Source organism: Paramisgurnus dabryanus, chromosome 16 (assembly GCF_030506205.2).
Source record: "Paramisgurnus dabryanus chromosome 16, PD_genome_1.1, whole genome shotgun sequence".
Taxonomy (NCBI): domain Eukaryota; kingdom Metazoa; phylum Chordata; class Actinopteri; order Cypriniformes; family Cobitidae; genus Paramisgurnus; species Paramisgurnus dabryanus.
Window position 1 is genome coordinate 23,806,857 of NC_133352.1, and position 26,690 is coordinate 23,833,546.

At 38.6% G+C, this 26,690-nt stretch overlaps 1 protein-coding gene across 2 annotated transcripts in view; it reads right to left on the minus strand.

Moving 5' to 3' along the window:
• glra4a (glycine receptor, alpha 4a) overlaps positions 1-26,312 on the minus strand; it is a 52,383-nt gene extending 26,071 nt beyond the window's left edge. Inside the window, exon 1 of one of the 2 annotated variants that reach the window (XM_065273071.2) lies at positions 25,937-26,312. In XM_065273071.2, coding sequence (XP_065129143.1) covers positions 25,937-26,004 — 68 coding nt within the window. In that variant the 5' untranslated portion in view covers positions 26,005-26,312. The remainder of the gene's footprint in view (positions 1-25,936) is intronic. The other variant, XM_065273072.2, reaches the window with a different exon arrangement.
• Positions 26,313-26,690: the final 378 nt, after the last annotated feature.

Below are 26,690 nucleotides of genomic sequence, written 5' to 3' on the forward strand. Positions count from 1 at the left end.
TCGGTTGTCATTCGGTTGTCACATTTTAGTGCTCAATTGTGTTCTGTACACACACTTCAGTCATTTACAGGAGTGACTACCTCATTCTACTACCAAATTTACTCTGGTAAAATGCAGGTAGTGACAACCACTGAAACTAATAATATAATACAATAAAGTGTTTATAAAACGAACTGAACAACTACTTTAGTTGTTGGTGAACTATTCAAGCGTTCATCATGGACATGATAGGATTCTCTTCTGGAAAAAATAAATGCCTAGAAGGGGATAATGTCTTCTGTAAGCTATGTGCGGCGCAGAAAATCAAAGAGGCATGAGCGTTTGCTTACTAGTGTTGCCAGATATTGCACGAAAAAAAGGAAACAAGAAAAAATCAATAATAAATTGAGATAAATCTAAATGCTAGATCAAAATATTGGGACTGGCACATTTCCACTTTAATAACACCAAAAACTTGATTGCATCATGAGCCAAAGCCATAAACGCTTAAGCACCAAAACAGTATTTAAACACACACAAACATTTTTTTGGACCTGGCAACACTGCAAGACAGCGAGAGAAGCAAAGACAAGCCAAGAAGGAGGTTTATTGCAAAACATAACGCTGTTATATTATTTTGGTCAAAGCTGTGCCTGTAAAAGATATCCACGTGAGACGGCAGAAAGTTGCTATGGTTACCTCTTTGTCAGTCATTGCATTTTCGGAAGTAAGTCTTGTTCCGTACAGACATGGAACGATTTTAGGGGATTCACTCCCACATTTAAATGCGGTTGTCAATCCTGAAAGTTTGCAGTGAGTAGGAGGCCTCTGAGGTAACTCTTTAGGTCGAAAGGTGTACTTTTTAAAAGGGTTATTTCTTATTGCCCAGGTTAGTTGAGGCTTGTTAAGATGTCTGGTATCTCATGCTTATCCTAAATACAACATATATGCTGGTGACCAATAATGCTGGTCATTTGAAGGTAGCTCTAAGGTTGTTTCATGCTGGACCATCAATAGGATGGTGACCACAATTTTTTCTGTTGGTTTTTGCCGCAAGCTTCGAGAGACGACTGACCCCTGCGTCAACCGTTATGAATTTATAATAACTGCCTTTTATTGCTTACTTCACAGTCTCTCAGATCCAATCCCATAAGACAAAACTGTACCATCGTTGCAATCTAGTCACGTAACTGTGCAAACATGAGAGCAACTCATCAAAGTGTAAGTGTGTGTTCCTGATGTGTGGAAATGCTGAGATACAGTGAGAACGAGTCGCTTATTGGATTCCCAAGACAGTAATGCTGGTGATAAAAGGTGGTGCCAGAAATCCCATGATATTTCCAATGGACTGGCAGTAAACACAGCAGAAAATGAAAACATGTAGAGAAAAACAATAGCTAGCTAAAGTTCACGTGAAGGGTTTGCCACTCATCTGACAGCAGCTATTCCTGTTGATCTGATCATGGGGCATTTGGGTTACTGGTAATGGGTCCACATGAAGCTTAACAGGGATAACAGAAGCCTGTTAAATGAAAGTAAAGCCTCTTTCGAAATCATTGAGATGCAAGTAGGGGACTTTTAATGAGACCGACCTTTCAAGGCCCAATACTGCTGTCTGATCCCTGAGTCCCTGTCTGAAGAATGACAAGAATATTTAACTCTCTATCCATGCGCAACGCTGTTTAAAATATTTCTCCTTGTTTTATCACAAACCTGAGATTAATCACCGAGTTGATGCAGTCATGGCAACATACATCTACAGATGCACAGCACATATACATTTAAAACTAATCATTTCAGTGAATCTGTTTAAAAAAAAAAAGATTCCTAATAGAAGAAGCAGTATAAAAAATATTGCTTCATACTGAAATAAAAATCTATCTTTCACAGATTTTTGACACTCATGAAAAATAATGAAGACAAACTCTTTTTATAGAAACATTGCTTTATATGCTACAGTATAAAAAGTTCACTTTTTAAACTAAATTTTGCTGGAAAGAAACCAGAGTAAGAACATAATGCAGCATTTGTCTGTTGTTCTGTCAATTTGTTTTTCTTCAGCAAGTATTTTAGTCATAACTGTTAAAAGAAAACACCACAGTTTTTCAATATTTTACTATGTACTAGTTTAATGGCTTGGCTATGTTAAAGGAAAACACCGCCGTTTTTTCAATATTTTACTACGTTCTTACCTCAACTTAGATTAATTAATACATACCTTTCTTTTTTTCAATGCGTGCACTTTTAATCTTTGTAAAGCACCTTGTGAATATGTAAGCATTTAGCCTAGCCCCGTTCATTCCTATGGCTCCAAACAGGGATGAATTCAGATGCCACCAAAAACTTCCATGTTTTCCCTATTTAAAACTGTTGTTTGGAGCCATAGGAATGAATGGGGCTAGGCTAAATGCTAACACATTCAAGAAGCGCTGTACAAAGATTAAAAGTGCACGCATTGAAAAAAAGATAGGTATGTATTAATTAATCTAAGTTGAGGTAAGAACGTAGTAAAATATTGAAAAAACGGCGGTGTTTTCCTTTAACATAGCCAAGCCATTAGACTAGCAGCAGAAGAGGGTCGCATACCGGGCGAGAAGTGTCACGTCGCATGTAGATAAACTCCTAGATATCACACACCGGACGCACATTTAGTAGCGCAAGCTTAGTCAGACGGAGTCTACTTCCAGATGTAAAAATATGCGTTAGCAGCCTTAATCTTTTTGTGGCACGACAGTGATTTGAACAGCGTCCAGAGTCACAGCGGACAGCCGCCATCAGGCGCAACCAGTGTGTGTACATTCATAGGAAATAATGTGTTTTATTTTTAGATACATGGCGCGGCGCAGGGCTTTTCACCCAATGTGTAACCTCCAGAAGGTATGGACTTTATAGCAGCGTTATATGGTCAAAAGCTGTTAAAATGGTTGTCTGACTGACATGCATATTAACCAATCACATTTCATCAGCGTTGTACAGTAGTGAGCCTGTGAAAGATTCTTAAAAGAGCTGTTTTCACTGACAGTTTAGTTGTTTTTTAGCCATTTAGACGTGGACTTTATTACTGTATGTGTTTTGGATCGATGTCCTTTTCATTGGAGCAGTTTGATTAATTGAAGATTTTCTGTTGTATAAATTAAGAAATGATTTAATTTCATGATTCATTTATAAAACTGTGCTTTATTTTTCTCTCAGGTTTTTAGTATCAGTCTAATTTGAATTGTATTTGATGGAATGAAACATTTTAAATAGGAATCGAATAAAAACATCAAATAAATGATGAAATCAGAAGGGGAGCCAATATTTTTCACCTAACAATATATATTGTCTGCCCCAAATTAAAAACAGATCACACTTTAAGGTATTTGGTTTAGTGGCAGTTGTGGCCTAGTGGTTAGAGAGTCAGACTTGTAACCCAAAAGTTGCTGGTTTACATCTCACGGCTGCCAGGTTGCGACTGTGGTGCCCTTGATCTAGACACCTTAAAGCACGATTTATAGTCGTGCAGAAGCTTTACGCAGTAGGTTATCCATAGCCTGTGCGTAGCTCTGCGTAGCCTGATGTGCTCCTGGCAAATTTTTTTAAAAGAAAGAACCCTTAAGGGCGATTTATAGTCGTGCTATCCGTAGCCTGTGCGTAGCTCTGCGTAGCCTGACGCGCACCTCACAAAATTTCTAACAGCGCGTCGGCTCTACGCGGACCGCAAGCTCTGTGATTGGTCCACCAGAACCCCTCCCGTCGGGTAAAAAAAACTGCGTCATAGGTATTTCCGTTTGAGACGGTGAAAACAAACATGAGCCAAGTTGAGGAGTGATTTAACTCAAACTGCAACATAAGTCGTTGTTTATTTACTTCCATCATTGCTGGTCTTCTCATATTATACACAACAAGTTGCTATTTCTTTTTCGTTTGTGGGTTAACTTGCAAGTATAAATTCGATTAATCGTTTTTTTATACGTGGTTGATTCAGAATCGATTCTCAAAGAGCAGAATCGTTTTTTTTCCCTGCAAATAATGAACGTAAAATTAACATTAATCAAATTACTAGTCTTCTTCACTAGATGTCACCCTCTTTTTTGCCTTGCGCGATGTTACCAAGGAGCCTGTCATTCTTTCATTCAGTGCTTAAAATGGCGGTTTTAGGTGCTTCATCGACTTTGATGCCACCTAAACTTAAAAAGTAAGAGGTATGGAAGCATCCCGAGGACCGGAATCGAAAATTAAATCGAGAATCGGAATCGAATCGATTTGATAGCTTGTGAATCGAAATTGAATCGATCTGGAACATCTGAATCGATACCCAGCCCTAGTCCCATACCCGACCAATATGTCTCATTTTAAATCTTTATGCACCAATGTTAATAACTTTGGCCTCTCCTAATGTCTGCCTGGCTTTACATTATGCTGTTTCTTGCGAAGAACAATAGATGTGGGCATATTTCAACTCAGTCAGTAAACTTCGGCTGAAATAAGTAGCTTTGTAAGAGGTCTGACTGTGCTAATATGCATAATTTGAGTGGTTATGTTCTTCACAGTAAGTACACTGGCATATGTGACCCTCAGCAAATTGTGCAGGTCCCCCTCTTGGGCTCTTAAAATTGTAATATATATATTGTTGACTTTTTTTGAATGCATAAGATCTGCTATTCTGGTGAAAGTGCCAGTGGGAAAGGACAATATAAGTGTGTAACGGCAGTAGACCAGCTGAAAGACACACAGTTAGAGAGAGATCCCTTAATCCAATAAGTTTCACTTTTTGTCAAATCAGTTTGCTAGATAGGAACTTTAGCAAAGGTAATATTGCAGTGTCTAGTATTGTGTCTCGCACTACATGTAAATCTCAGAGCCACACTGGTTTCAATTATTCCCACCACACACTCTGCACATGACAAACATATGCTGCTAATTGCCTTTCATTAGGGAGCCAGTGATCAGAAAGCATATTAATTTCCGAAGTGGCCACTTTCTGAGTTTAGCAAATGCGAAGAAAATTATACTCATTAGACACCCATGGATGGAAATCCAGGTTTTTAGGGCTATTAACATTTTATGTGATGGAGTTTAACAGGTCTTACAACCCATCATCAAAATACATCGCTGCTCATTTTCTTTCAGTTCACCGGCGCTTCGGCTCAATCACATTTCACACTTTTACACAGCCTGTTACTGTAAGTGCCACAATTCCAGGCGGGTTTAAATATGATCATTTGAGATAAGCATGCTATATGTTTGGACTAGAAAAAAGTCCCGCACATACTGTACGTCATAGATAATCTGAAATGTAATGGCAATTTCAAAAACTGCCAGTTTCAGGCTTTCTCTATTCCATTTGCTGTCCGCCGTATGATTTTTTTTCTCTTTCCTTTGATCAGCTGCATCACAGGGAATAGGATTTGGTTTTCGCTCTGCAATTTTTTTTAGGTACATTTGTCTTCGCTGATCTGTGGCCCTTCTGTGGTAATGTTCACTGTGTCCATGGAGACAAGGGGATATAGTGGTGGGATGTCAATCACTGGCCTTAAACACTGACTGGACAGATGCCTCAGAAGAAAAAACACATGCTTAGGATCTGACACGTCTAACACATGCAGGTCAAATCTGGCCCCAAACACAAGAAATAATACAGTGATGATGTCCTCACAAATGAGGAGAATTTTTTCCCAGGCATTAAATGTGATTTGGGGGAGGATTGAGGGCAAGATTCAGGTAGTAAGTTTGATGTAGGATTCAAAGCCAACAGATGGGTAAACATGTTTGAGGTTAGCTTAAAAAAAAGCTTAAGATATGTTAATGTGTAATCATATGTAATAATTTTGTTTCATTAATAGTTGCGTATGTTTTTCATATTTCTATGCCCATTTGAAGTTCTCACAAAATTTCCACCTTAATTACAACACGTGCGTACACACCTGAATTTGTTTTAATACTTAGTCCTACGTTAGTGAATTTGGGGGGGGGTTCAAAATGAGTGGCTTCCATGCAAGGGTTTGCCAATTTACATAATACACGCCCAAACCAGCTCCATATAAGGGCTTTCCGCAGCGCTTGTTTACAGAACATTTTAGATTAGTTTGTCACAGAAGCAAAAGAGCTAGATAAGAAATCCATGATCATATTTATTATCGGCAAAGTTCCGTTTTGCTTTTCATTTTAGATTTGGGATGTTCACCAGAGACACGCATTTATATCTAAAATAAAACAGACAGGAAACCTAGATCAAGTGAACATTAAGTTAACATTAAGCATTAAAGATATGTATGAAAAAAAATATATATATGAAAAAAAACGAACCAATAGATTCAATAAAAAAAGTGTATATATATGTATATATATATATATATATATATATATATATATATATATATTTTTTTTTTTTTTTTATTGAATCTATTGGTTAGTTCTTTCATGTTAACAATATGCAAATTGTTGGGTATAAATCCCAAAGTAAACGATGGAGCGAGTTATTGTTTCCAACGTTAATTTTGGACTACAACAAACACACGGATTGACAGTCATTATCATTATTCTTCTGAAATACAGCCTGTAAGTAAACTCCTGTTAACACTGCATTGTGACCGAAACTTTCAAACATGGTAAGGAGCGTCATATTTCCATTTTGATTGATATCACAGGTATTTAGGCCGATAACAATGTACAGATAAGCTGGCAAATCAGGGATACACCACTTTTCAGATTGGTGAGCTTTGTACAAAATCAGAGCGTTTGAGGAAGGCAGGGATATTTGGAGCAACAAAAACGTACGGTATGTGAAAAATAATGTTTTTTTGAACCATAAACCACACGAACACATCACAAAATAACAAAAAGGTGCTCTTTAAGCAGAAACCCTTCTTCTGTGTAAAAATATAGCATTAATTATAATGTAATATAGGCTACTGCATATAATAATATGGATAATGTTTATAATAATATATAATATAGAAAAATTATAAAATATAATGATGTAAATATTATCTATCAACATTATTCTGTACATTATAATTATAACCTAGTATTTGATTAAAGCATATTTATTGCATATGTGTGGTATTAGTAGTTCTCTAATTCTTTCGTACATTAAGAAGAATTTTTGGTACAAAGTTTTTATTAAATCATGATTTGTTCACATTTCAAGCACAAATTCATGCGTACACATACTCATTGTTTAGATTATTCTAACTCAGCAGTTGGGTTTGTCCCTTTTGATTCAACCATGTGTTAAAATAACCCACTATTTTTTGTGTTCATTTGTAGAATTGATGTTTTAAGATGTGTTGAAATACTACACAAAGAAGAACACAAACAGGTGTTTGCACCTATCTGGTTTTAGGGTGGAGCATATTCCCAAACAGGCTTATTTTTTTCTGGTTTACAAATTCTGCATCATTATTAATATTTTAGTAGATTTACGGAGAAAAACACATTGTTCTGGTTCTGGGCTGTGTTGCACAATCAGCTCAGTAGAAATGCATTTCACTGGCTTATTACAAATACAGAGCTTGCATCAGTACTTTATTAAAAGTCTGCCTGAGCTCAAAACTATTCGCAGCCTACACTTGACACATTTTAATTCGTAATGCAATCTCTAACCTTGTGGGAGTCAGCCTGACATATCAGACGACCCTAGATCAAATCATGTTTCACTGCTGAACTTGCCTTTTGCCCCCAGCTCTTGTCCCCACAGATTATTTAAATTGTGGTTAAGCTTTCCCCGGCTTTCATCCTGGTGTGCCACAATTAACACGGAAGCTACATCTCACATTAATTTGATCTGTAGTTAAAATCTGAACAATAACTTTGTGTGACGTTTACACTGAACTACAGGGGATAGAAAACTAAAATATCAGATTAAAATAACTGCTTGCAACCTTAATTTTCTTTGTTATCATAGAATAAATAAATTAAATGATTTGAATGCATTTTACATGTGAAACTGTATGCAAAATTTATTTTTCAGCAATTATCCTGTCACAAATGAGATATAATTGGCTGTACAGTATACAGAGAACAGAGTAATCAGTAGTGTGTGATTGCATAAATCCCTACATAAATGGAAGCTAATGGAGTTCATTTGATGAAAATCACTCCTCTCTTTATAACACTTTAAATCTTTATACAACAATTCTGATCTTTACATTAATTGTAATCAAATAGTACCACAACAAACTGGAATTTTTATTTCACAAAAATAATATAATTTAATGTGAAAACAATGTAACACTGTAAACACTGAAAAATGATTTTAACCAGACACAGAGATATAACAAAACAGTTTGATATAAAAAGCTCAATATCTGCTACTGTCCTATTAACAATTTATGCATGCAGCGATGCACGATACACTGGGTCAGTGGTAATTTGATGTTGTCAGTCTTCGAGACACGGCTTCAGGTTCTTTGATTGCTAGGCTGATGGTGCAAGAGCTCTGACAGATAGCTGTGATGGGTCTCTTTGAGACCTGATCTTCTCTGTCAGAGCAATAAGCAACAGTCATTCAATTTACCTTCCCAGAGGGCTGTATCTCTCAGCAGAGACCATGGATGGGATTTGGGGAACAACTGCCTTTCAGTATTTTAATGACTTAATGACTTAGAATCAATTGGAGAAATCAATACACAATTTTATAGAAAGGGGTAACAGATACTTGAGTTAAAGTTTAGGAACAGTCTTATGTACAACTACCCACAATGATAATATTTCTTCAGTAGACTCCTTCAGTATTAAAGAGCACCTATTTCATTGCTAAAAACAACGTTATTTTGTGTATTTGGTATAATACAATGTGTTCGCGTCATTTATGGTTAAAACACCATTTATGGAAGCACCAGATTTCACTCTCTTCCTAAAACGCATGGATTTGAAAAGCTCTTTGTCCGTGATTGGCCAGCTAATCCGTACGTTGTGAGTTGACTGAATACCTCTGCGGTCAGCCGGAAATGTGACACTCCTAGCCATGTTTGAAAGATTTGGTTGCTAACAGGAGTTAACTTACAGGCTGTAAGACCGAAGCGGGAGGAATTGTGATAATGTCTGTCTTTACTACATCACCAATCCCAGGAAGTAAACTGTTGCCTACAATCCGAGATTTACGTTGGAGACGATAACTCGCGTGATCGTTTACTTTGGGGTATGTACCTTAGTTTGCCACTTGAACAGTTTGAATGCATTCGCGCGTCAAGAGCAAGCATTTGAAGCCTGTCAGAGGCAAAATTCGCTTCTTTTGGCAGGGGCAAGTGCTATGCGGTTTTCTGTTTGCAGGATGGCTGATGTTGATTGTAGACCTGTTTGAGTCGTGACTCACTCGGATCTTTAACCCGGATCTTTAAATTAACTCATGAGTCGCGAGTCTCTAGTGTCATTAACCCAGATCAGTTGAGTCCTACTACAATTCAATGTAAAACCATAAACAGCGCCACCACACACACAAACCTCTTTCAACAATATTGATGAGACTTCGCTCGCACTACAGATCCACTCGTAACCGGCTGATCAGCGGGAGAACTGACCCGAGATTCTCACTCAGAGCCGGAAACATTGAAAACTCGAGATACCTGTGGTTGCGCGCGAGCCGCGAACTGACCCTAGATTCTCACTCAGAGCCGGAAACATTGAGGACTCGAGAGACATGCGAATCTGCTCTGACTCGAGAATCTCTCAATTCGTAACCGGCTGATCTGTAACGGGCTGATCTGCGCGAACTGTCTCTTCAGCTCTGGGGGCTACATAAGCAGGACAGTTTTTTTCTATATTTTCTCTATATTATTATGCTATTGTTATTAGGCTTATTTTTTAAATGGTCGACCATACACACCAAACCTATAAGCATGTTATTTCAGAAGTGAAAGGCTTTTGTTGTGGATTTGCACGATAGATCCACTAACCGGCTCTGGCTGATCCACGCGAATCAGCCGGTTAGTGGATCTTTAGAGCGAGTCTCATGTCCATGGTCTGCGAGTCTGCAATGTTTCCGGCTCTGAGAATCTCGAGTCGCGTGGATCAGCCGGTTACAAGTGGGTCTGTACTGAGTTTCCTTGGCAATTTAGCAATACTGACTCAAGTGACTCACACAACCCGGATCACTTTAGTGAGTGACTCACAATAACCCGGATCCTTAAAAGGAATCGAGTTTGCCAGGCCTAGTTGATTGTGCATTTATCAAGAGAGTTACCGGATTGTATTTAGTCACCTTAATAAACGTTGCGGGTCGATAAACGTCACGTGACTCAAAAGTGAAATGTGTATTTACAACTTACCAGGTTGCCCAATGTCCTCACTGACACTCTTCCAAGCGAGGTCCTTTTTATTCCTGTCTCTATAGAACTTGTGTCGTATAGCTCTGGGTGACTGCTCACGGACAATATCAAGCCTTCATGCTGACTGAGTGACTCTGGGCAGGGCTGCCGCCACAGCAGCAAGAAGGCTCCTGATTGGTCAACGCGGCGCAAAAATCCGCCAAAGTTCACATTTTTTAACTCGGGCTTCAGCCGCAAATTCGCGTCAAAGCAAAATGCACAAAAAGCACCATTCGCGTCTACCGCGATGCGCTAAATGATTGACATCTTTTTGGGCTATACTGTATGTACACTTATCCAGATGTGATGCCACAGCTTAACCCAAATGTGTTTTACACAGTATCTGAGATAACATAATTGATAACAGATTTTAGTCAGTCTTCATTTTTTTTGTGTGGAACAGGTACTTAAAAATACAAAAAATCACCAAGTTGAAAAATTCCATTATTGGGATTCACTAAAACAGACTAGCAACAACCAGTCTGAGCAAACTTAAAGGTTTACACAAAGGGACATCCTTCCTGTTGTGAAGCTAACACAAAAGTGACTTAAACTGCAATTCATCAACTGGCCGCTAAAGACCACCATGTTAAAATGCCCAACTTTACAGCAAAACTAAATGTTTTCAAGCCTTGTACAAAATGTGTTTTTGGTCTATATAGCAAATTTTCCCCTTTATGACAACTGTGGGGGGGGGGGGGATTTTTGTAACTCCTACGTTTAAATTATATAAAGCTTTAAAGTTCTCCATAATTAAGGACGTGACCACATGAGTGGGCGCTGCTGTCACTACCGCCGAGCTTTCAGCAACCAGTCACTTTAGGTACACCCACCTCACGCCTCTTTGCCGATTTTAGGTTACCAGTGAATGACACGTAGTGATGCGCTGCCAAGATGGTGATGGCAGGCTCTGCCTACATTGGGCTTTAAAAAAGCTCTTTACAAACCTTCATGTCACGGTCATGCGTCCATATTTTTTACAGTTTATGGTTCAAACTTATCATTTCAGCAGCATAGTTTAGACTTTGTGAATGAAATAATAATAGGAATGAAAATGAAAATTTAGTTTGAAATGCATCAGTAATTGTTTTGATATAGAATCTCACTGCACCGCTGTCTCTGCAAATACAAAACATGAGCAAAGAGAAGTGAGATCAGCTGACTGACACGATGTTCCACTCTGTGCCCGTGCAGGTTAATGAAATGAGAGTTCAAAGAAATTGGGCTGGAATTCAGGTGTGACAGAGAAATGAAGGCCAGAAAATGGAAAGCATTTAATTAGATACGAGTCTCTGGTACTCTTCTCTGCACCAGACAATGTGATTTCCTGCTCGTGCACAGAAACGACACAACTCCTCACTCGTGTGTGCATATGGACCACAAATGTCTGTTTAGGAACTGCAGCATGGTATGGTAAAATGATAAATGTGTTTTATTATGTGCCTGTGCAGTATGAATATGGATGGAGTGTCAGTTCTAATCAAGTTCTGTATTTTTTGCATAGACTTATACAAGTCCCTCTATACCATCCATCCACTTAAAGATCTCCTGTTTCACATAACTCGGCTACTCCATTTCTCCTCTTGCTTGGGTAATGAGGCTCTCTTCGCCCCAGGTACCGTGGTACGCTTGCGGTCGTAGTAGGTCGTTCAAAGTTACCCTCTTGTTTCACCTTTCCATAGCTTTCCCTCGGGTGGTGCAGACTCCATCTTCCTGACTCGTGGGGTTCCCTTACATAAGCTGAAAGGATTTAGCTCTACAGCCTCCTTTCATGCTGTGTATGTTTGAAAACTAAAAAAGTGATTGTATATTCTCCATTGTTTTATACAGTTCTACATACTTATTTAGGATGTGTGGAGTGATATTAATATCATAATAATAATATAATAAATAAAAACAGAACCTAGATGCTCATGTTTTCTGAACCCTGCAGGATATTTGTAAAAATTTGACATCGATTTGCATACCACACAGGATGCATTCTGCATATAGAAAAATGTAGTACGAGAAATACATTGGTATACAGTTTGAACCTACAAACTGTGACAAATAATAACAAATAGTCTGGATGAGTGTTAGACTTCCTGCCTGCGGTGTCTGTAGCTCATGCTAGCATAGTGAGGTTGGGATGCTCCTCTCATCCTTATGGAGTGAGACACATGATTCTGCAGAGAGTTTTCACAAGCACACCCTCCCCTAACAACTTTAATTGGAACGCTCTCCATTGGATCTTGCGGAGATAGGCATTGAGCTATGGATGAACACCAGCTAGTGACAAAATGTTAGCCGTTGTTGTCCCACAGCAAACAAGTACTGTACATTAGGACCTGGCTCATGCTGAAAGCTGTAATTAATCTCCATAAGCAGAGAAAGTACAGTTGCTCTCTTCCTAAGCGTATACTCACAGTCTGGGTGGTATGTCACGTAAGCAACTTGGAAGCACTTAGAGAGCACTTAAAGTCCATACTTTGCTGAAAGGGGAAAAGCAAATTTTGAGTCTAGACTATAGGTTGGTCTCACTACAGGAAGCTCATGTATGACTGTGCAGTACACCTCTTTTTTACTTAAAGTCGCCATGAAACGGAAGTAGCGATTGCCTTATTTTCCCCGTGGTGACGTATATCCGAATGAAACGGCTTTTGAGATGAAATAAGGCAGGGCTGGATTTGAATTTGTCCATCGAGATCTGATTGGATCGTTTGAAGTTGGGTCGTGTTGCTAATTGCTAATCACTGCGATCTTCTCCCGGACCCCGCCCACCTGCCATACTTTTGACCGGAAGTGAAGAGAGATCGTTTTGAGGAGGGGAGGAGATTTGCATTTTTGATTAAAGATTATGAGCACACACGAATTTTTAAAAAATAATGAAGCTCACAGATAAGTCATTTGTTAATAATATCACACTATTAAAAATACATATATAGTTTTTCATTTCAATTTCATTGCGACTTTAATAAAATAGGCAACTGGTAAATCTGTTGCATGCTGGATTGGTGCTGTTACAACTAGTGACTACTTTAAATTAGTTTAAATCGATACTATCGATTTAAACAAATAAACTACTATCGATATTTTTTTTAAACCCATCAAACGACCTCCGCCGCTGCTGTAGTTGTCGCTGTCCAGTTGTCTGTCATATACAGCCAGTTAGCGGGAGTGAGAAAATGGCAGAAAATGTACAAATACCTGCAGCTTTCAAAGGAAGTACAGAAATGTAGCTCTATACTTTACATTTTTGATAAAAAAAAGAAAAAGTATTGCAATGTATTGCAACATGCAAAGTATTGTATCGTATCATGATACATTGTATCATGTCCAATACCCAGCCGTATTTAAAATGTTAACATACATAAAAGAAGCCAAGCCGATATAAAAATATGTTATAAATAAATTAAAAAAATGGGGGCTATAATGTTTTTTGGCAGGCAACTCACCAACTCAGTGCAGGCATCTTGGTGCCCGCGGGCACCATGTTGGAGATCATTGAACTAGTTCAGGTAGCACTTTACTTTAGGGGGTGTTCATAAGACTGACATGACACCTTCATAATTAAGACATGACACGTGTCATGAACATGAAGAAGATTTTATGCACATTAATGACAATTGTCGTTAGGTGTCATTTCTTCAATTATGTCATTTTTTAATGCAAAGATAACATTGTTTACATTTTGTTTTTGTAATGACAACTTGACATAAACCAATACATCATAAATTGTCATAAATCTGTCGTAAACATGACAAAGCAGAATAATTATCAAACTTAAGAAACTAGCTTTATGTGTTAACATTACATTAAACTGCCATTTAAATGTCATTAAGTGTTAATACTGTCAAATAATTTTAAATACCTTAACAAAATGCAACAGACATGTCAAAATATTATACTCAACTTTATGTATGTGCACAATACATAAGAAACTGACATAATAAAATCTTCATGTTCATGGCACGTGTCATGTCAGTCTTATGAACACCCCTTCAAGTAAATTGTTACCCAAAATGGTTACTGTTGATATTGCTCAGTGCAAGTTCCACATGCAGTGACAACAATATGTTACACATAACAAATCCAAGAAAAAAACGCCGAATCCATTTAAACAACCACTTTTCACAATGTTAAATCAGACAGGCACATATATTGTATAACAATACTGGCAGACGCTAGCCTGGTTAGCCAGACCTACATCAAGATGTAAGGTCTGGCAACTCTTCACACAAACGGCTCAATGCAAGGGGCGGGATATAAGGTTGTCCCTCAAAATGCCTCTGCACGCAATAGGATAGCGCTATGACGGATCAGAGCAACGAAGAAGGTGACGTAGTTACCGTAACCAGTCGGCAAAACTCCAAACACATCTTTCTTGCTTAAAAAGGACTTCAGTAGGGTTTATTTGCTCTTCTCTCAAAGAAAAACATAAGTCTAAGTCCTCCAGAGTCGCGGCCAAAGCCGCTTCAAAAGATAGCTGTTCGCCAGCAGCAGCAGCCATTCTCTGTTTTCAAGTAGGAACCGTTGCAGCTCTGTCATCATCATGTTAAGCCCGCCCCACAGACGCTACACACGATGTGATTGGCCTGACCAAATTTTGGTTTTTGGACCGGTTAAGTGTATTGTGAGTGCCTAGACTAAACCCTGGCAGCAAATATATTTTGCGGCCGCTAGGGTGCGTCTAGATTTCTAGGCTAGGCAGACGCACTAGACATTACCAGAATTGTCTAGCTCTTCCGCTGACGACGATGTGGTTTAAATCTCTTTAAACAGCACCCCAATCATATATGTACTGGTCGACCTCCATGGCAACTGGAAGTTAATTGAAGTGACAGCAGATTACATTTTGGACTGTAAAATGGAAAGCTTTGTGTTACAAACAAGTCTAAACATAAACCAGAGTTTTAATATGCGTATCTGGTAAGAAACAGAGTTTAAAATGCACTTTACTTGTGAAATAATAATTCAAGTACTTCTGAAGGGAAAGCACAGATGTTTTTTGGTGACAAAAAATGTGATATGAACCGAAACGTGAACAATGTGAACATTCACACCCCTAAGAAGAGATAATACTTTTTTTAGAATAAACAATGTGACAGATTTGATAACTTTACCACCTGTTTTATAAAGAAAATTGTAGCTTTTGATTTTGATAAAAATGACCTGACATGAACTTGAGAAAGACATGGCAATAGAAAAACCTTCAGGGGTTTACTAAATACATTCAGGGCATAACTGTAAAACCAGACAATAGCTAAACTTCTCTCACCCTATAAGAACGTTTAAACCTAAAATCCTTACAGGGGTGTTTGGGAAGCAGTCTCACAGCAAAACCCAGCATGCTGCATGACTCGGATGACTATACCCTGATTTAACTGCTAATAGCTTTGTGTGTTTGCATGCTGTTTTCAAGCAGGGGAAATAGTGTCTAATCTAGAAGGTAAAACGACACATTATACGTACAATAGATTTATCTGGACTGTTCTATTGTGTGGATGCAAATATTCTTTCTGACCTCCAGGACTCTGGCTATGGTCCCATTAGTCAGAGCAAACATTGTCTGATCTATTCTGGTCTGGGAAGATTGGTGGCTGGAAACCTTCCTTTCAGACAGCAAGTGAAGGTGAAAATAAAGACGGTAAAGGGAGAGAAAACGGTGTGGGAAGACCCACAAGATGAGCTGATAGCGGAGCGGCTGAGTAATGGATGGGGCATTGGTTTGCAGCTGGTTGTGCAGACATAGATAAAGAGCAAGCCTGCATGGTCATGCATGCCTAATTGAACAATTTGGCTGTACTCTACAACTATGGGCATGTAGGTTACATATAGAATAGAGTAAAACACACAAGCTTTCAGTATTTTAATGTTTCTGTTATGTCATAGCCTGGGTTTCCCCATGCTGCCTTGCGCTCAAATTTATTCACGCTGCAAGTCTAGCATGGAAACTGTGGACCTTTTTGCCCCTGAAATAGGGAACCAATCAAAGAACGGGGAGGGGGCAGCAAGACGATGACGACGTGTTGCTTTTCAATATCAATATACAGGTACCGGTTTAGTTGCATAGCTTTTAGCTATTTGCACACGTACCGATAAAAGTTGTTTATGTTTGAATTGGTGTTGCTCTACATACGTCATCTGGTATAACTGAAACGATTGGCTATGAGCTACGTACAGACGCATTTGATAGACTTTTGCAGCGCCCAATAAACGGCTCTGGGCATTCCTAAACCACGCCTCAAATACGAGAAAATTAGAATATGGTTCCCAGACAATGTCTCATTCTCTATGAGACTGGTCTGGTGTTAGCCATGCTAGTTATGTCAGCTGGTTAAATGTCATGTTTATGGATGTGACTGGGGGTAGCTGTCACACATGGTTTTGATTCAGAACCTACTGAAATTTAGCCATTGTAACAACTTGCAAAGATCCCAAACTACTACTAATTTTTAAAATATTTATCTTTTCATAGTAAAACGTGTACACTGTCTTGTAAAACCTTTGCAACTAAAGAATTCATATTAGTACCTCAGGTGCATATTAGTACCAATGTATGTATATCACCAAAGTGTGTACATAAGTACACCAGAGGTGCATACTAGTACCAAAGTGTGCAAATTAGTACATCAGAGGTGCATACTAATACCAAAATGTGCATGTTAGTAAATCAATGGTGGATACTGGTACCAAAGTGTGTATATGTACATCAGAGATGCAAACTGGTACCATAGTGTGCAAATTGGTTCATCAGAGGTGCATACTAATACCAAAGTGCGCATGTTAGTAAATCAATGGTGGATACTGGTACCAAAGTGTGTATATTACAGTTTTTCTGAATTGCTAAAACACTAAACCCCAATCTCTGAACCAAATTCATAGTGACCTAAACCCATTTTTCAAATCATGCACTCTTTTTGCAAAATTCTAAACACAAACTTCTCACTAAAACACACATTTCACCCTGCAATGCACTTGTTTTATAAATGCTAAACACAGGCAGGCAAAAGTTGAACACAACTAAAACACCGTTATCATCGAGTAAACACAACAACTCAAAATTCTACACACTTTTATCTAATGGTATTTTTTACCAATTGTGTGAATTGGAAACAGTCTGAGAGGCAGATGAAGAGTATGAGGAAGAAAAGGACACCAGAGACAATGCAAGTGGCAAAATTTGCAGTTGGATTGCTGACTTTTTACAAAATACAAGTGCTGCTTACAGTAATATTGAAAACTTACTATTACTTGCAGTACTTACATTAAAGTATTCACTATATTTACTGATCTAAACTTGTGATTACAGTAATAGAGATTTTTAACAGTATTTGTCAAGTGTGTTGTTTATATATTTTTTCTGTAAGCGGATCTCCTGGATGTTGTGTTTTCCATTTTTTAAGGTAGTGTCTAATGGATGCTTGTAGTGTTTTATATTATAGACTTATGTGTGTATGATTTGAAAGCTTAGTTTGATTTTGAGTACAAGTGAAATGGTTTTGAAGCAATTGTTTGATTTTGCTAGAAGAGTCAGGGGTTCTGTGAATTTTGTTTAAAATTGGGATTTGTGTTTAAGGTTTTGAGAAAATGAGTGATGGTTTCAAAAAATGTGTTTTAGCAATTCAGAAAAACTGTAGTACATCAGAGGTGCATAATGGTACCAAAGTGTGTATATTAGTACATAAGAGGTGCATACTAATACCAAAGTGCGCATGTTAGTAAATCAATGGTGGATACTGGTACCAAAGTGTGTATATTAGTACATCAGAGGTGCATAATGGTACCAAAGTGTGTATATTAGTACATAAGAGGTGCATACTAATACCAAAGTGTGCATATTAGTGCATCAGAGGTGCATACTGGTACCAAAGTGTGCATATTAGTACATAAGATGTGCATACTGGTACCAAAGTTTGCATATTAGTACCAAAGTGTGTATGTTATTACATCAGAGGTGCATACTGGTACCAAAGTGTGCTTATTAGTACCAAAGTGTGCATATTAGTACCAAAGTGTGCATATTAGTACATAAGATGTGCATACTGGTACCAAAGTTTGCATATTAGTACCAAAGTGTGTATATTATTACATCAGAGGTGCATACTGCTACCAAAATGTGTTAATTAGTACATCAGAGGTGCATACTAATACCAAAGTGTGCGTCTTAGTACATCAGTGGTGCATATTAGTACCAAAGTGTGTATATTATTATATCAGAGGTGCATGGTACCAAAGTGTGTATATTAGTACCAAAGTGTGTAGTACATCAGAGGTGCATATTGCAACCAAAGTGTGTAAATTACTGGTATTAGATAGCATATTAGTGCATAGTACCTCAAAGGTATATATTAGTACCAATGTATACATAGCTGAACCTAAACTGTACAATATGCTGTTTTTTCTCTGTTATAGTATAGAAACCATAGTATTTACTATACTAAACTGTAATATTTTGTGACTACTATAACACATCATCAACCCAGATTGCACCGTGCGCAAAACATATTGGGAGCCTCCACAGCTTAAAATGAGTATTGCATTTTGGGATATTTTGAGGTAAAATATTTGATGCATTTCTATAAATAGATTTTAGTAGTAGAAGGCAAATATAAAGTATTAAAGTTTCATTTATTTTTTGTTTTCTAGGCTCGCTGTACATTATACTATAACTTCTCTAATGTAATAGCTGTATCTCTATTTTTTGTCCTTTAAATGACATGGTATTTTACCATAACTACATAATACTCAGACTTTGTGGCATCAGCCCTTTACAACCTGATTAACATTTCTATCATCAGGACAGTGTGTCCATCATAGTAATGATTTTAAAGGAATTTCTGATACTATACCTATTGGGGTTTACGGTCCCTCTTGACCCCTACTTTTGTGGCCTTAAGCTGTTCCTGTATTTCCATTAGGAACAATCCCTGTCCTACAAGATAATGGATAAGGCCATAAGCTAAATAGATCAATAAACTACAATCGTCATGGCAACAGATGTTTAAAGCATTTCTCCGGCAGCTAGCATCGGCACTCTCGTAACTGCCGTGACACAGAAATATCAATAAACCAAACACTGGGACGGTGCGACCCAGTTTCTCAGCTCGTCTGGAGGTCAGCGCGCTAGTCGGGCATTTACTGAAAAACTGTGATTAGCGTTATTGAATTTAATTTGTTCCTACAATAGTGGGCCAGAGTCGAGTGGTGCCCTTACCGAGGGTAATAATTTATTCAGCATTCAGAGGAATTACACGGCTCCAGTGTGCTTGTGTTCTCATTTCACGCTGCCGAAAAAGGTGCCGCCTCTCCCCCCGACGGTGTGTTATCTGAGGAGCACAGTTGTAATCCTCACTTCAGCTTCCATCTCCCCCCACCCACCTCCTAAAACTGCTTAACTAGCCATGCGTGACAGCTAGGCTAGTGAACAGGAAAGTGGAGTGAAAGATAATAAAGAGAGGGACAGAGAGAGAGGGAGACAGTGGGTGGGTGTTGTTCCTTTTGTTTACTACAGTAGCATCCCTAAAATGTCTGACCTTGTGTTGCATCTGGGGATGTGGAGTTTGCTTCGATTGCTTTTCTAATTTGTGTGTATGCACAATGGCTGTGCAATTGAATGTGTTTTATTTTTAATTTGACCATTGTTTCCTTTATTTTTTCTGAAAGATAAGATTTGTAAAAGCTGCATTGTTATAAAATCTGCAGCTTCCAATCAGGATCAATCTTATTATTGGATGTGATAAAATGATCAGTATGGACATGTCTCTCTCTCTCTCTCTCTCTCTCTCTCTCTCTCTCTCTCTCTCTCTCTCTCTCTCTCTCTCTCTCTCTCTCTCTCTCTCTCTCTCTCTCTCTCTCTCTCTCTCTCAGTACACTAATCTATTTGGCTGTCTCTGCATTGGTGAATAACATAAAGACTCCTTTATGTGCATTTAATTGTGCTGAAAGTATTAGCTCACTGTAACAACCTCCAATAGGGCCTTTCCAGTAGCGCTTCAATCTGCCGAACTGCGAGCACGAGCAGAATCCCACGGGCCCTTCATTTAAATGAGGGGCTGTGACCCAACCGCATTAGTTACACTTCATGTTGCTCTTTTCCTGCAGTGGTTCAGGATAAAAGCTGGCAGTGGAAGAAAATTTATTTAGCTACAGGCTATGCGCTCAGGCACAAAATCATCTTGGCTAGGTTAAAAGTCAAGTAGCACAATCATAAGACAATGGTTTGTGTTTGGAAACAAATCTGCTGGCTTCTTGTTTAATGCTGATCTAGTATCAGCCGGTATCAGGTTATCCTACAGATTTGTTGCATCCCTGGGTCAAATGTGTCTTACTTGGTTTGTATTCTGCATATTATTGCTATGGTAGACATCAAATATTTAGTAGAAGGCAAATATTTAGAGGTGAGGTGGAGGCATTGTTAAATAAGGTAGATTGGGTAGCTCCAAAAAACACCCATCATTTAAGTAATCCAAATGACTCCAGTGGGTTAATATATGTCTCCTGAAGCAAAACAATACATTTGTGAGGGAAAATTTTTTTTTAGCATATTTAGTGAAAAATACTTAATATAGACATACAACATAAATTAGCATGACAAGCTCAAATGTCATTAATAGTGATGTAGTACTGGTCTCAAAACCGATTTCTGCTTTCTCGGACTCGTCTCGGACTTGTTCCTTCAAAGACTTGGTCTCGGACCACAGTGGGAGGAGAAGGACTCGTAATTTCAGACCAAGTCCTTGAGACCAACACATTTTTTTAATGTTCATATAAAAAACACACAAGACATAACAATAATAATAAAATTCAATGTTGACAGGCATTATTTGAAAATGACATTAAAGATACTGCCATCAGAGCCGTTTATTTATCTCTAGAAAAATAGAAGATGATGCATGTGGCAGAGATTTTTTTAATGATAGTAAAAGCATAATCCCTATTAAGACGTTAACACACTGCTCCTCTAAACAATTCCCAATCTAGCTTAGTCTGTAGGCCTAACTGTTGATTATTAACTGGGGTGATATTAAATCATGTATGAAAACTGACATGTTTTTATGGTCTTGGTCTTGACCCGATCCCGACTCCTAAAGGACTCAGTCTCGACTCACACAAGACTCGCTCTTGACTCGGAATCGACTGTATTTGAAATCCAACGGACTCGGTCTTGACCCTTCAAAGACTCTTGACACCGACTCGCATAGGTGGTCTCTTCCCCATCACAAGTCATTAATAATGTAAAATCTAATTGGTTAGATTGGTGTCTTGTGCCGAAAAATATCACCTTACTTCAATAATGAATGTATAGTATGTTCTTTTCGGAGCTTTGCCATGTTGAGAAGATAACCAGACAGTATTTTAAAATAAATAAATTGTGTTCAACTGAATAAAGAAAGTCATATACTACTGGGATGGCATCCTAGAGTAAATTTGGAGGGAATTTTTATTTTATTTAGGTGAACTATTCCTTTAATCGACATTCCAAAAATATTAAAAGAAGAATAAATGTTTTAATTATTTATACAGCAAGGACAGACTGTACAACAGATGCTAAATGTAAAATAGTTTTGGTTTTGACAGAAATGTGGAACATAAAATTTCTTCTGATACGTATTTGTGCACTCAAATCTGGCCTCTGTATTTCAGTATTCCCAGCTAGGAGTTGTGCTCGTGTGGTAATGGGGTCAAATTTGGCACACGCTCTGCTTTAGTATGGGAATGCTCTCAACTTGAATTCATGTAGCTGTGAGATGAAAACAGGTTATATACTTCTTTATTATTAATTAGAGACACAGAGTAGCTATACAAGCTCCATCTCAACAGTGCAGCGGGCAGACATTTATATTATCATACAAATCCCACTGTCTGTGCTTTGACATACGACTTTATTTCAAAGCACTAGCTCTTTCAAACCATGTTAGTCTTTTGTCCTGAGGTAATTAGGGCCCGAGCACACCGGGGTGTGAGGACCCTATTGTTCTTCAAGGAGTTATTATTATTATTATTTTTCTCCGACTTCAGCGGGACTTTAGAGGGCCTAAACATACTCAAAAACTCATGAAATTTTGCACGGATGTCAAGAGTGATGAAAATTTACATGTGGTGTAGGCTTTGGAATTAGGCGTGGGAAAACGGCTCTATAGCGCCACCTACAAATTTTCAACGAAGCAGCCCTCGGACTGTGTTTAACGTACAATTACGAAATTTGGTACGCTTCTGTAGCATGACAAGACCTACAAAAAAGTCTCTTGGAGCGAAGCCGTAAACCAAACAGGAAGTCAGCTATTCTGAGTTATTTTTGTGATTTGGGCGCAGTTTTTGTCATTTCCAGGCGTCATACTTTAACTAACTCCTCCTACAGTTTTTGTCGGATCATCTTCATATTTGGTGAGTGTCATCTTAAGGCCTTTGTGATGCTAAATTGCGAAGGATTTGACTCTACGTAAAAATTTGTGTCGGTTCTGGCCCGACAAATTTTGATGTTTTCCGATGAAACAGGAAGTTGCTGGAACTCATGCATACAATGTCTGATCAGTCCCAAATTTCACATGATTGCTAAGAGTCCTGACCTGAACACATCTACATAACAATTTTCATTTATAGCCATAGCGCCACCAGCTGGCAACCTGAAGGAACATGTTTTAGCGCCACTTTCAAATATTCAATGCAGCAGCCCTTGGACTGTGTTTAACTTATATGTACGAATTTCGGTATGCTCATGTATTATTACAAGCCCTACAAAAAAGTCTCTTGGAGCAACGCCCTACACCAAACAGGAAGTCAGCTATTTTGAATTATTTCTCAGATTTTGGCTCAGTTTTTCTCATTTCCAGCAGTCATACTTTAACTAACTCCTCCTACAGTTTTCGTCGGATCATCATCATATTTGGCGAGTCTCATCTTAAGGCCTTTGTGATGCTAAATTGCGAAGGATTTGATTCTATATTAAAATTTGTGTCGGTTCTGGCCCGACAAAGTTGGATGTTTCGCTATGAAACAGGTTGCTGGAACTCAGGCATACAGTGTCCGATCTGTCCCAAACTTCACATGATTGCTAAGAGTCATGACCTGAACACATCTACATGTCAATAGTCACTTATGGTTATAGCGCCACCAGCTGGCAACAGGAAGTGACATGTTTACACTGATTATGCAATGTCCGATCTGTCCCAAACTTCACATGATTAATAAGAGTCCTGGACTTGAACACATCTACATGTCAATAGTCACTTATGGTTATAGCGCCACCAGCTGGCAACAGGAAGTGACATGTTTACACTGATTATGCAATGTCCGATCTTTCCCTAACTTCATATGATTAATAAGAGTCCTGGACTTAACACATCTACATGTCAATAGTCACTTATGGTCATAGCGCCACCAGCTGGCAACAGGAAGTGACATGTTTACACTGATTATGCAATGTCCGATCTTTCCCTAACTTCATATGATTAATAAGAGTCCTGAACTGAACACATCTTCATGTCAATAGTCACTTATAGTTATAGCGCCACCAGCTGGCAACAGGAAGTGACATGTTTACAATGATTATGCAATGTCTGATCTGTCCCAAACTTTACATAATTGACAAGAGTCCTGGACTGAACACATCTACATGCCAATAGTCACTTATGGCCATAGCGCCACCTGCTGGCAACAAGAAGTAACATGTTTTACACTGATTATTCAAAGTCAGATCTGCCCTACATTTTACATGATCAATAAGAGTCCTGGACTGAACACATCTACGTGCCAATATTTACATGTAGTCACTCATACTCTCATACACTTTTAAATGGTTCACCTATGTTTACATGCTTAAATGCCTATTTACTACTGTTCCCTTTAATTCTTATGCCACGGCGTGGCGGTGTCATGTGTGCGAGGGCCCTTCCATCACTGCTTGCAGTTTTAATTTTTTTCTTGTTTCCCCTGAGGTTATGGTTCAAAACTTTCATCATTAAATGAAAGGTGTCTTTGAAAGCAGATTCAATCACCTGCTCCCCGGAAACCTCACAGATGTTCTCACAGTATCCACAGTGCCACTGTTTGCCTTGCAGTGTATGTTTAATAAAACCCTGCCGCTGTCTGTAGTCTTGTTGCTCGGTGGGAGTGATTCAGTGAATCTCTAATGTTCTTGTCTGTCCTACCAGAGCTGTAGACATGTCTATCTGCTAATCAGCAACCTGCTGGATTCATACATACTGTAGGTCTCCTTTCACAGCCGTTCTCTCTCCCTCACCTCCGACAGCTCAGCCCAAACAACGCTCATCTCTGCCTCCATGTTTCATCCACTCCAAGTCGCCCACACAGTGTCTGCAGGCTGACACTGCTAAGGGATGTCAACACCCTCCCGCAAATCACACCACAGGCCCTTCAAACCATCCCTGTGGCTGGAATCATACCTGCAGGAGCCAACATCTCTGCTCTCGTTTGTGCATGTTGCATGTAACGTGCTGTATGCTAAACATATTCCCCTGCCATTCACTGTCTCACACAACCTGTCCATCTCACACCTTCACTACTTTTGCCATCTTTTGCATCATCTGCAATCCCCTGACATCCTCCCAGGGCTTTTCCTGTAATCTCATATAGAATGACTTCACTCAATCTTCTTTTCTCCCTCACTTTCCTCTAGCTCTTTGCCGATTTCTCAATGGAGTTCCCGTCATTGCTTACGGCTGCTCATCGGTAGACCCAGGCTCTTGGATTATGCAAATTTCAGTCACACCTGCATGCAATGGGGCAAACAAAACTTTTAGCTTTTTCCATTTAGGGAGCGAGGGGGAAACCAAAGAGAGAGACAGAGATAATTAAGACAATTTGAACTGTTAATCCATTTAATCGTGGCATGTTGATTTTTCTTATGCGAATTAGCTATCATGCATATGATTAAAACAACGCTGGCGCACTCTGTATATATTATATTTTTTTTAAAAATCATTCTTTTTTACTTGTATAAATAAAATATTGAGACGCAACCCTCGCTGTGAGCTAATGAGCTTTGTGCTGTTGGATATTGTTCAGTGGTTTCCAACACACTCCAGGATATCAGCAATATCATACATTTTTCTCATTTTATCTGAGTAACACATGGGATCAAACTTTTGTCTTTCAGCCACAACCTAATGTCTGTTGTTTTACATCATACTTACATACAATTAGACATTTGTGCAAGTCACTTTCGACTGAAAACTTTTTTATTTTATTTAAAAGAATGCAAAACGACTTTTTCTTAGTTATATGTGTGCATGTTTTCTGAAAATTTTTTATTTTATTTAATTAGTAAATGCAGCAATGACACAAAAAATCTAATAAATTCAAAAATGTTCCCTAAAATAGGGTATTATCTGACCCCTAAAATGTTGGTAAAACCTATTAAAAACAGGTTAACTCTCTCAAATATAAAGTATGTGAAAAAAACACTTAGTTGAGATGTTTACACAAAACACGTTTTTTGGGTACCCAACAAAAGATTTTTGCTGGGTCCCATCAGTACCACCAAAGATTCATTTCAGCATACAACAAAAGCAGATTTGTTTTTCAGAATGTTTCAGAATATCTTATAATCACTTAAAATCTCTCCCAGTTCTCGAAGCAAAATATTGAAATACTCTTATAAAACATTTCAATTCATTCCAAATCAAGAAAGTGAACAAACACACTATAAAAACCTCTGCATGTCTTACCTGATAAATCCTCCTTGGAAAAAGAAAAAGGACAATACATATAAAATCCTTATGACCTGAGGGAGCATTCTCTTGCTCAGTCCGTCTCTCTCAGACCGTCTGAAGAACTTATAGTCTACAGAATTACCAAATCCAAAGAAGAGCTGGGGAAACTCGACAGTAACGCATTGTCTTGGAGAGTGATCCGAACCTGTCTGAGGAAACTTCTTTTGCCGTCTTCCTTACTTGTTCAGGCTGAAAAATCCACCAGTGTCCACCCCTCAGATGCCAGTGAGAATAGGTGCGAGAGAGAAAGCATGTGTGTCTGGTTGTGTGTTTTGAAGAGAGTATGTGCTTTCTCTTTCTTTCCCCCTCTTTTTTATGGCCAGCTGCTCGCTCTAGGAATTACAACGGAGAGGATTTAAAGGGCCAGCAGCATATTTGAAGGCAGAGAGACGGCGTGCGGGGAGCCCGCTGAGAAGAGAAGAAGGGAGAGCAGGATCTAAGAGATCTAAGCGAGCACTGGAGATTTTATTCTGGCTTTGTTTGCGGTATAGTTTCTTGTTGTTGTTTCTCTCTGTCTCTTTTGGCATGGAGATGCAACTACTTCAAAGCTTTTCGCAACTATTGCACAGATGTGTGTGTGTAGAAGTAGGCAAAGTAAGAACCAAAGACAGGCTATATATGTGACATTGAAAATTGGCTTATAATGGGAAACTGGATCACAGACTATACATTTTTGATATAATAAGTTTGGACCAGGTCAGTTTTCATT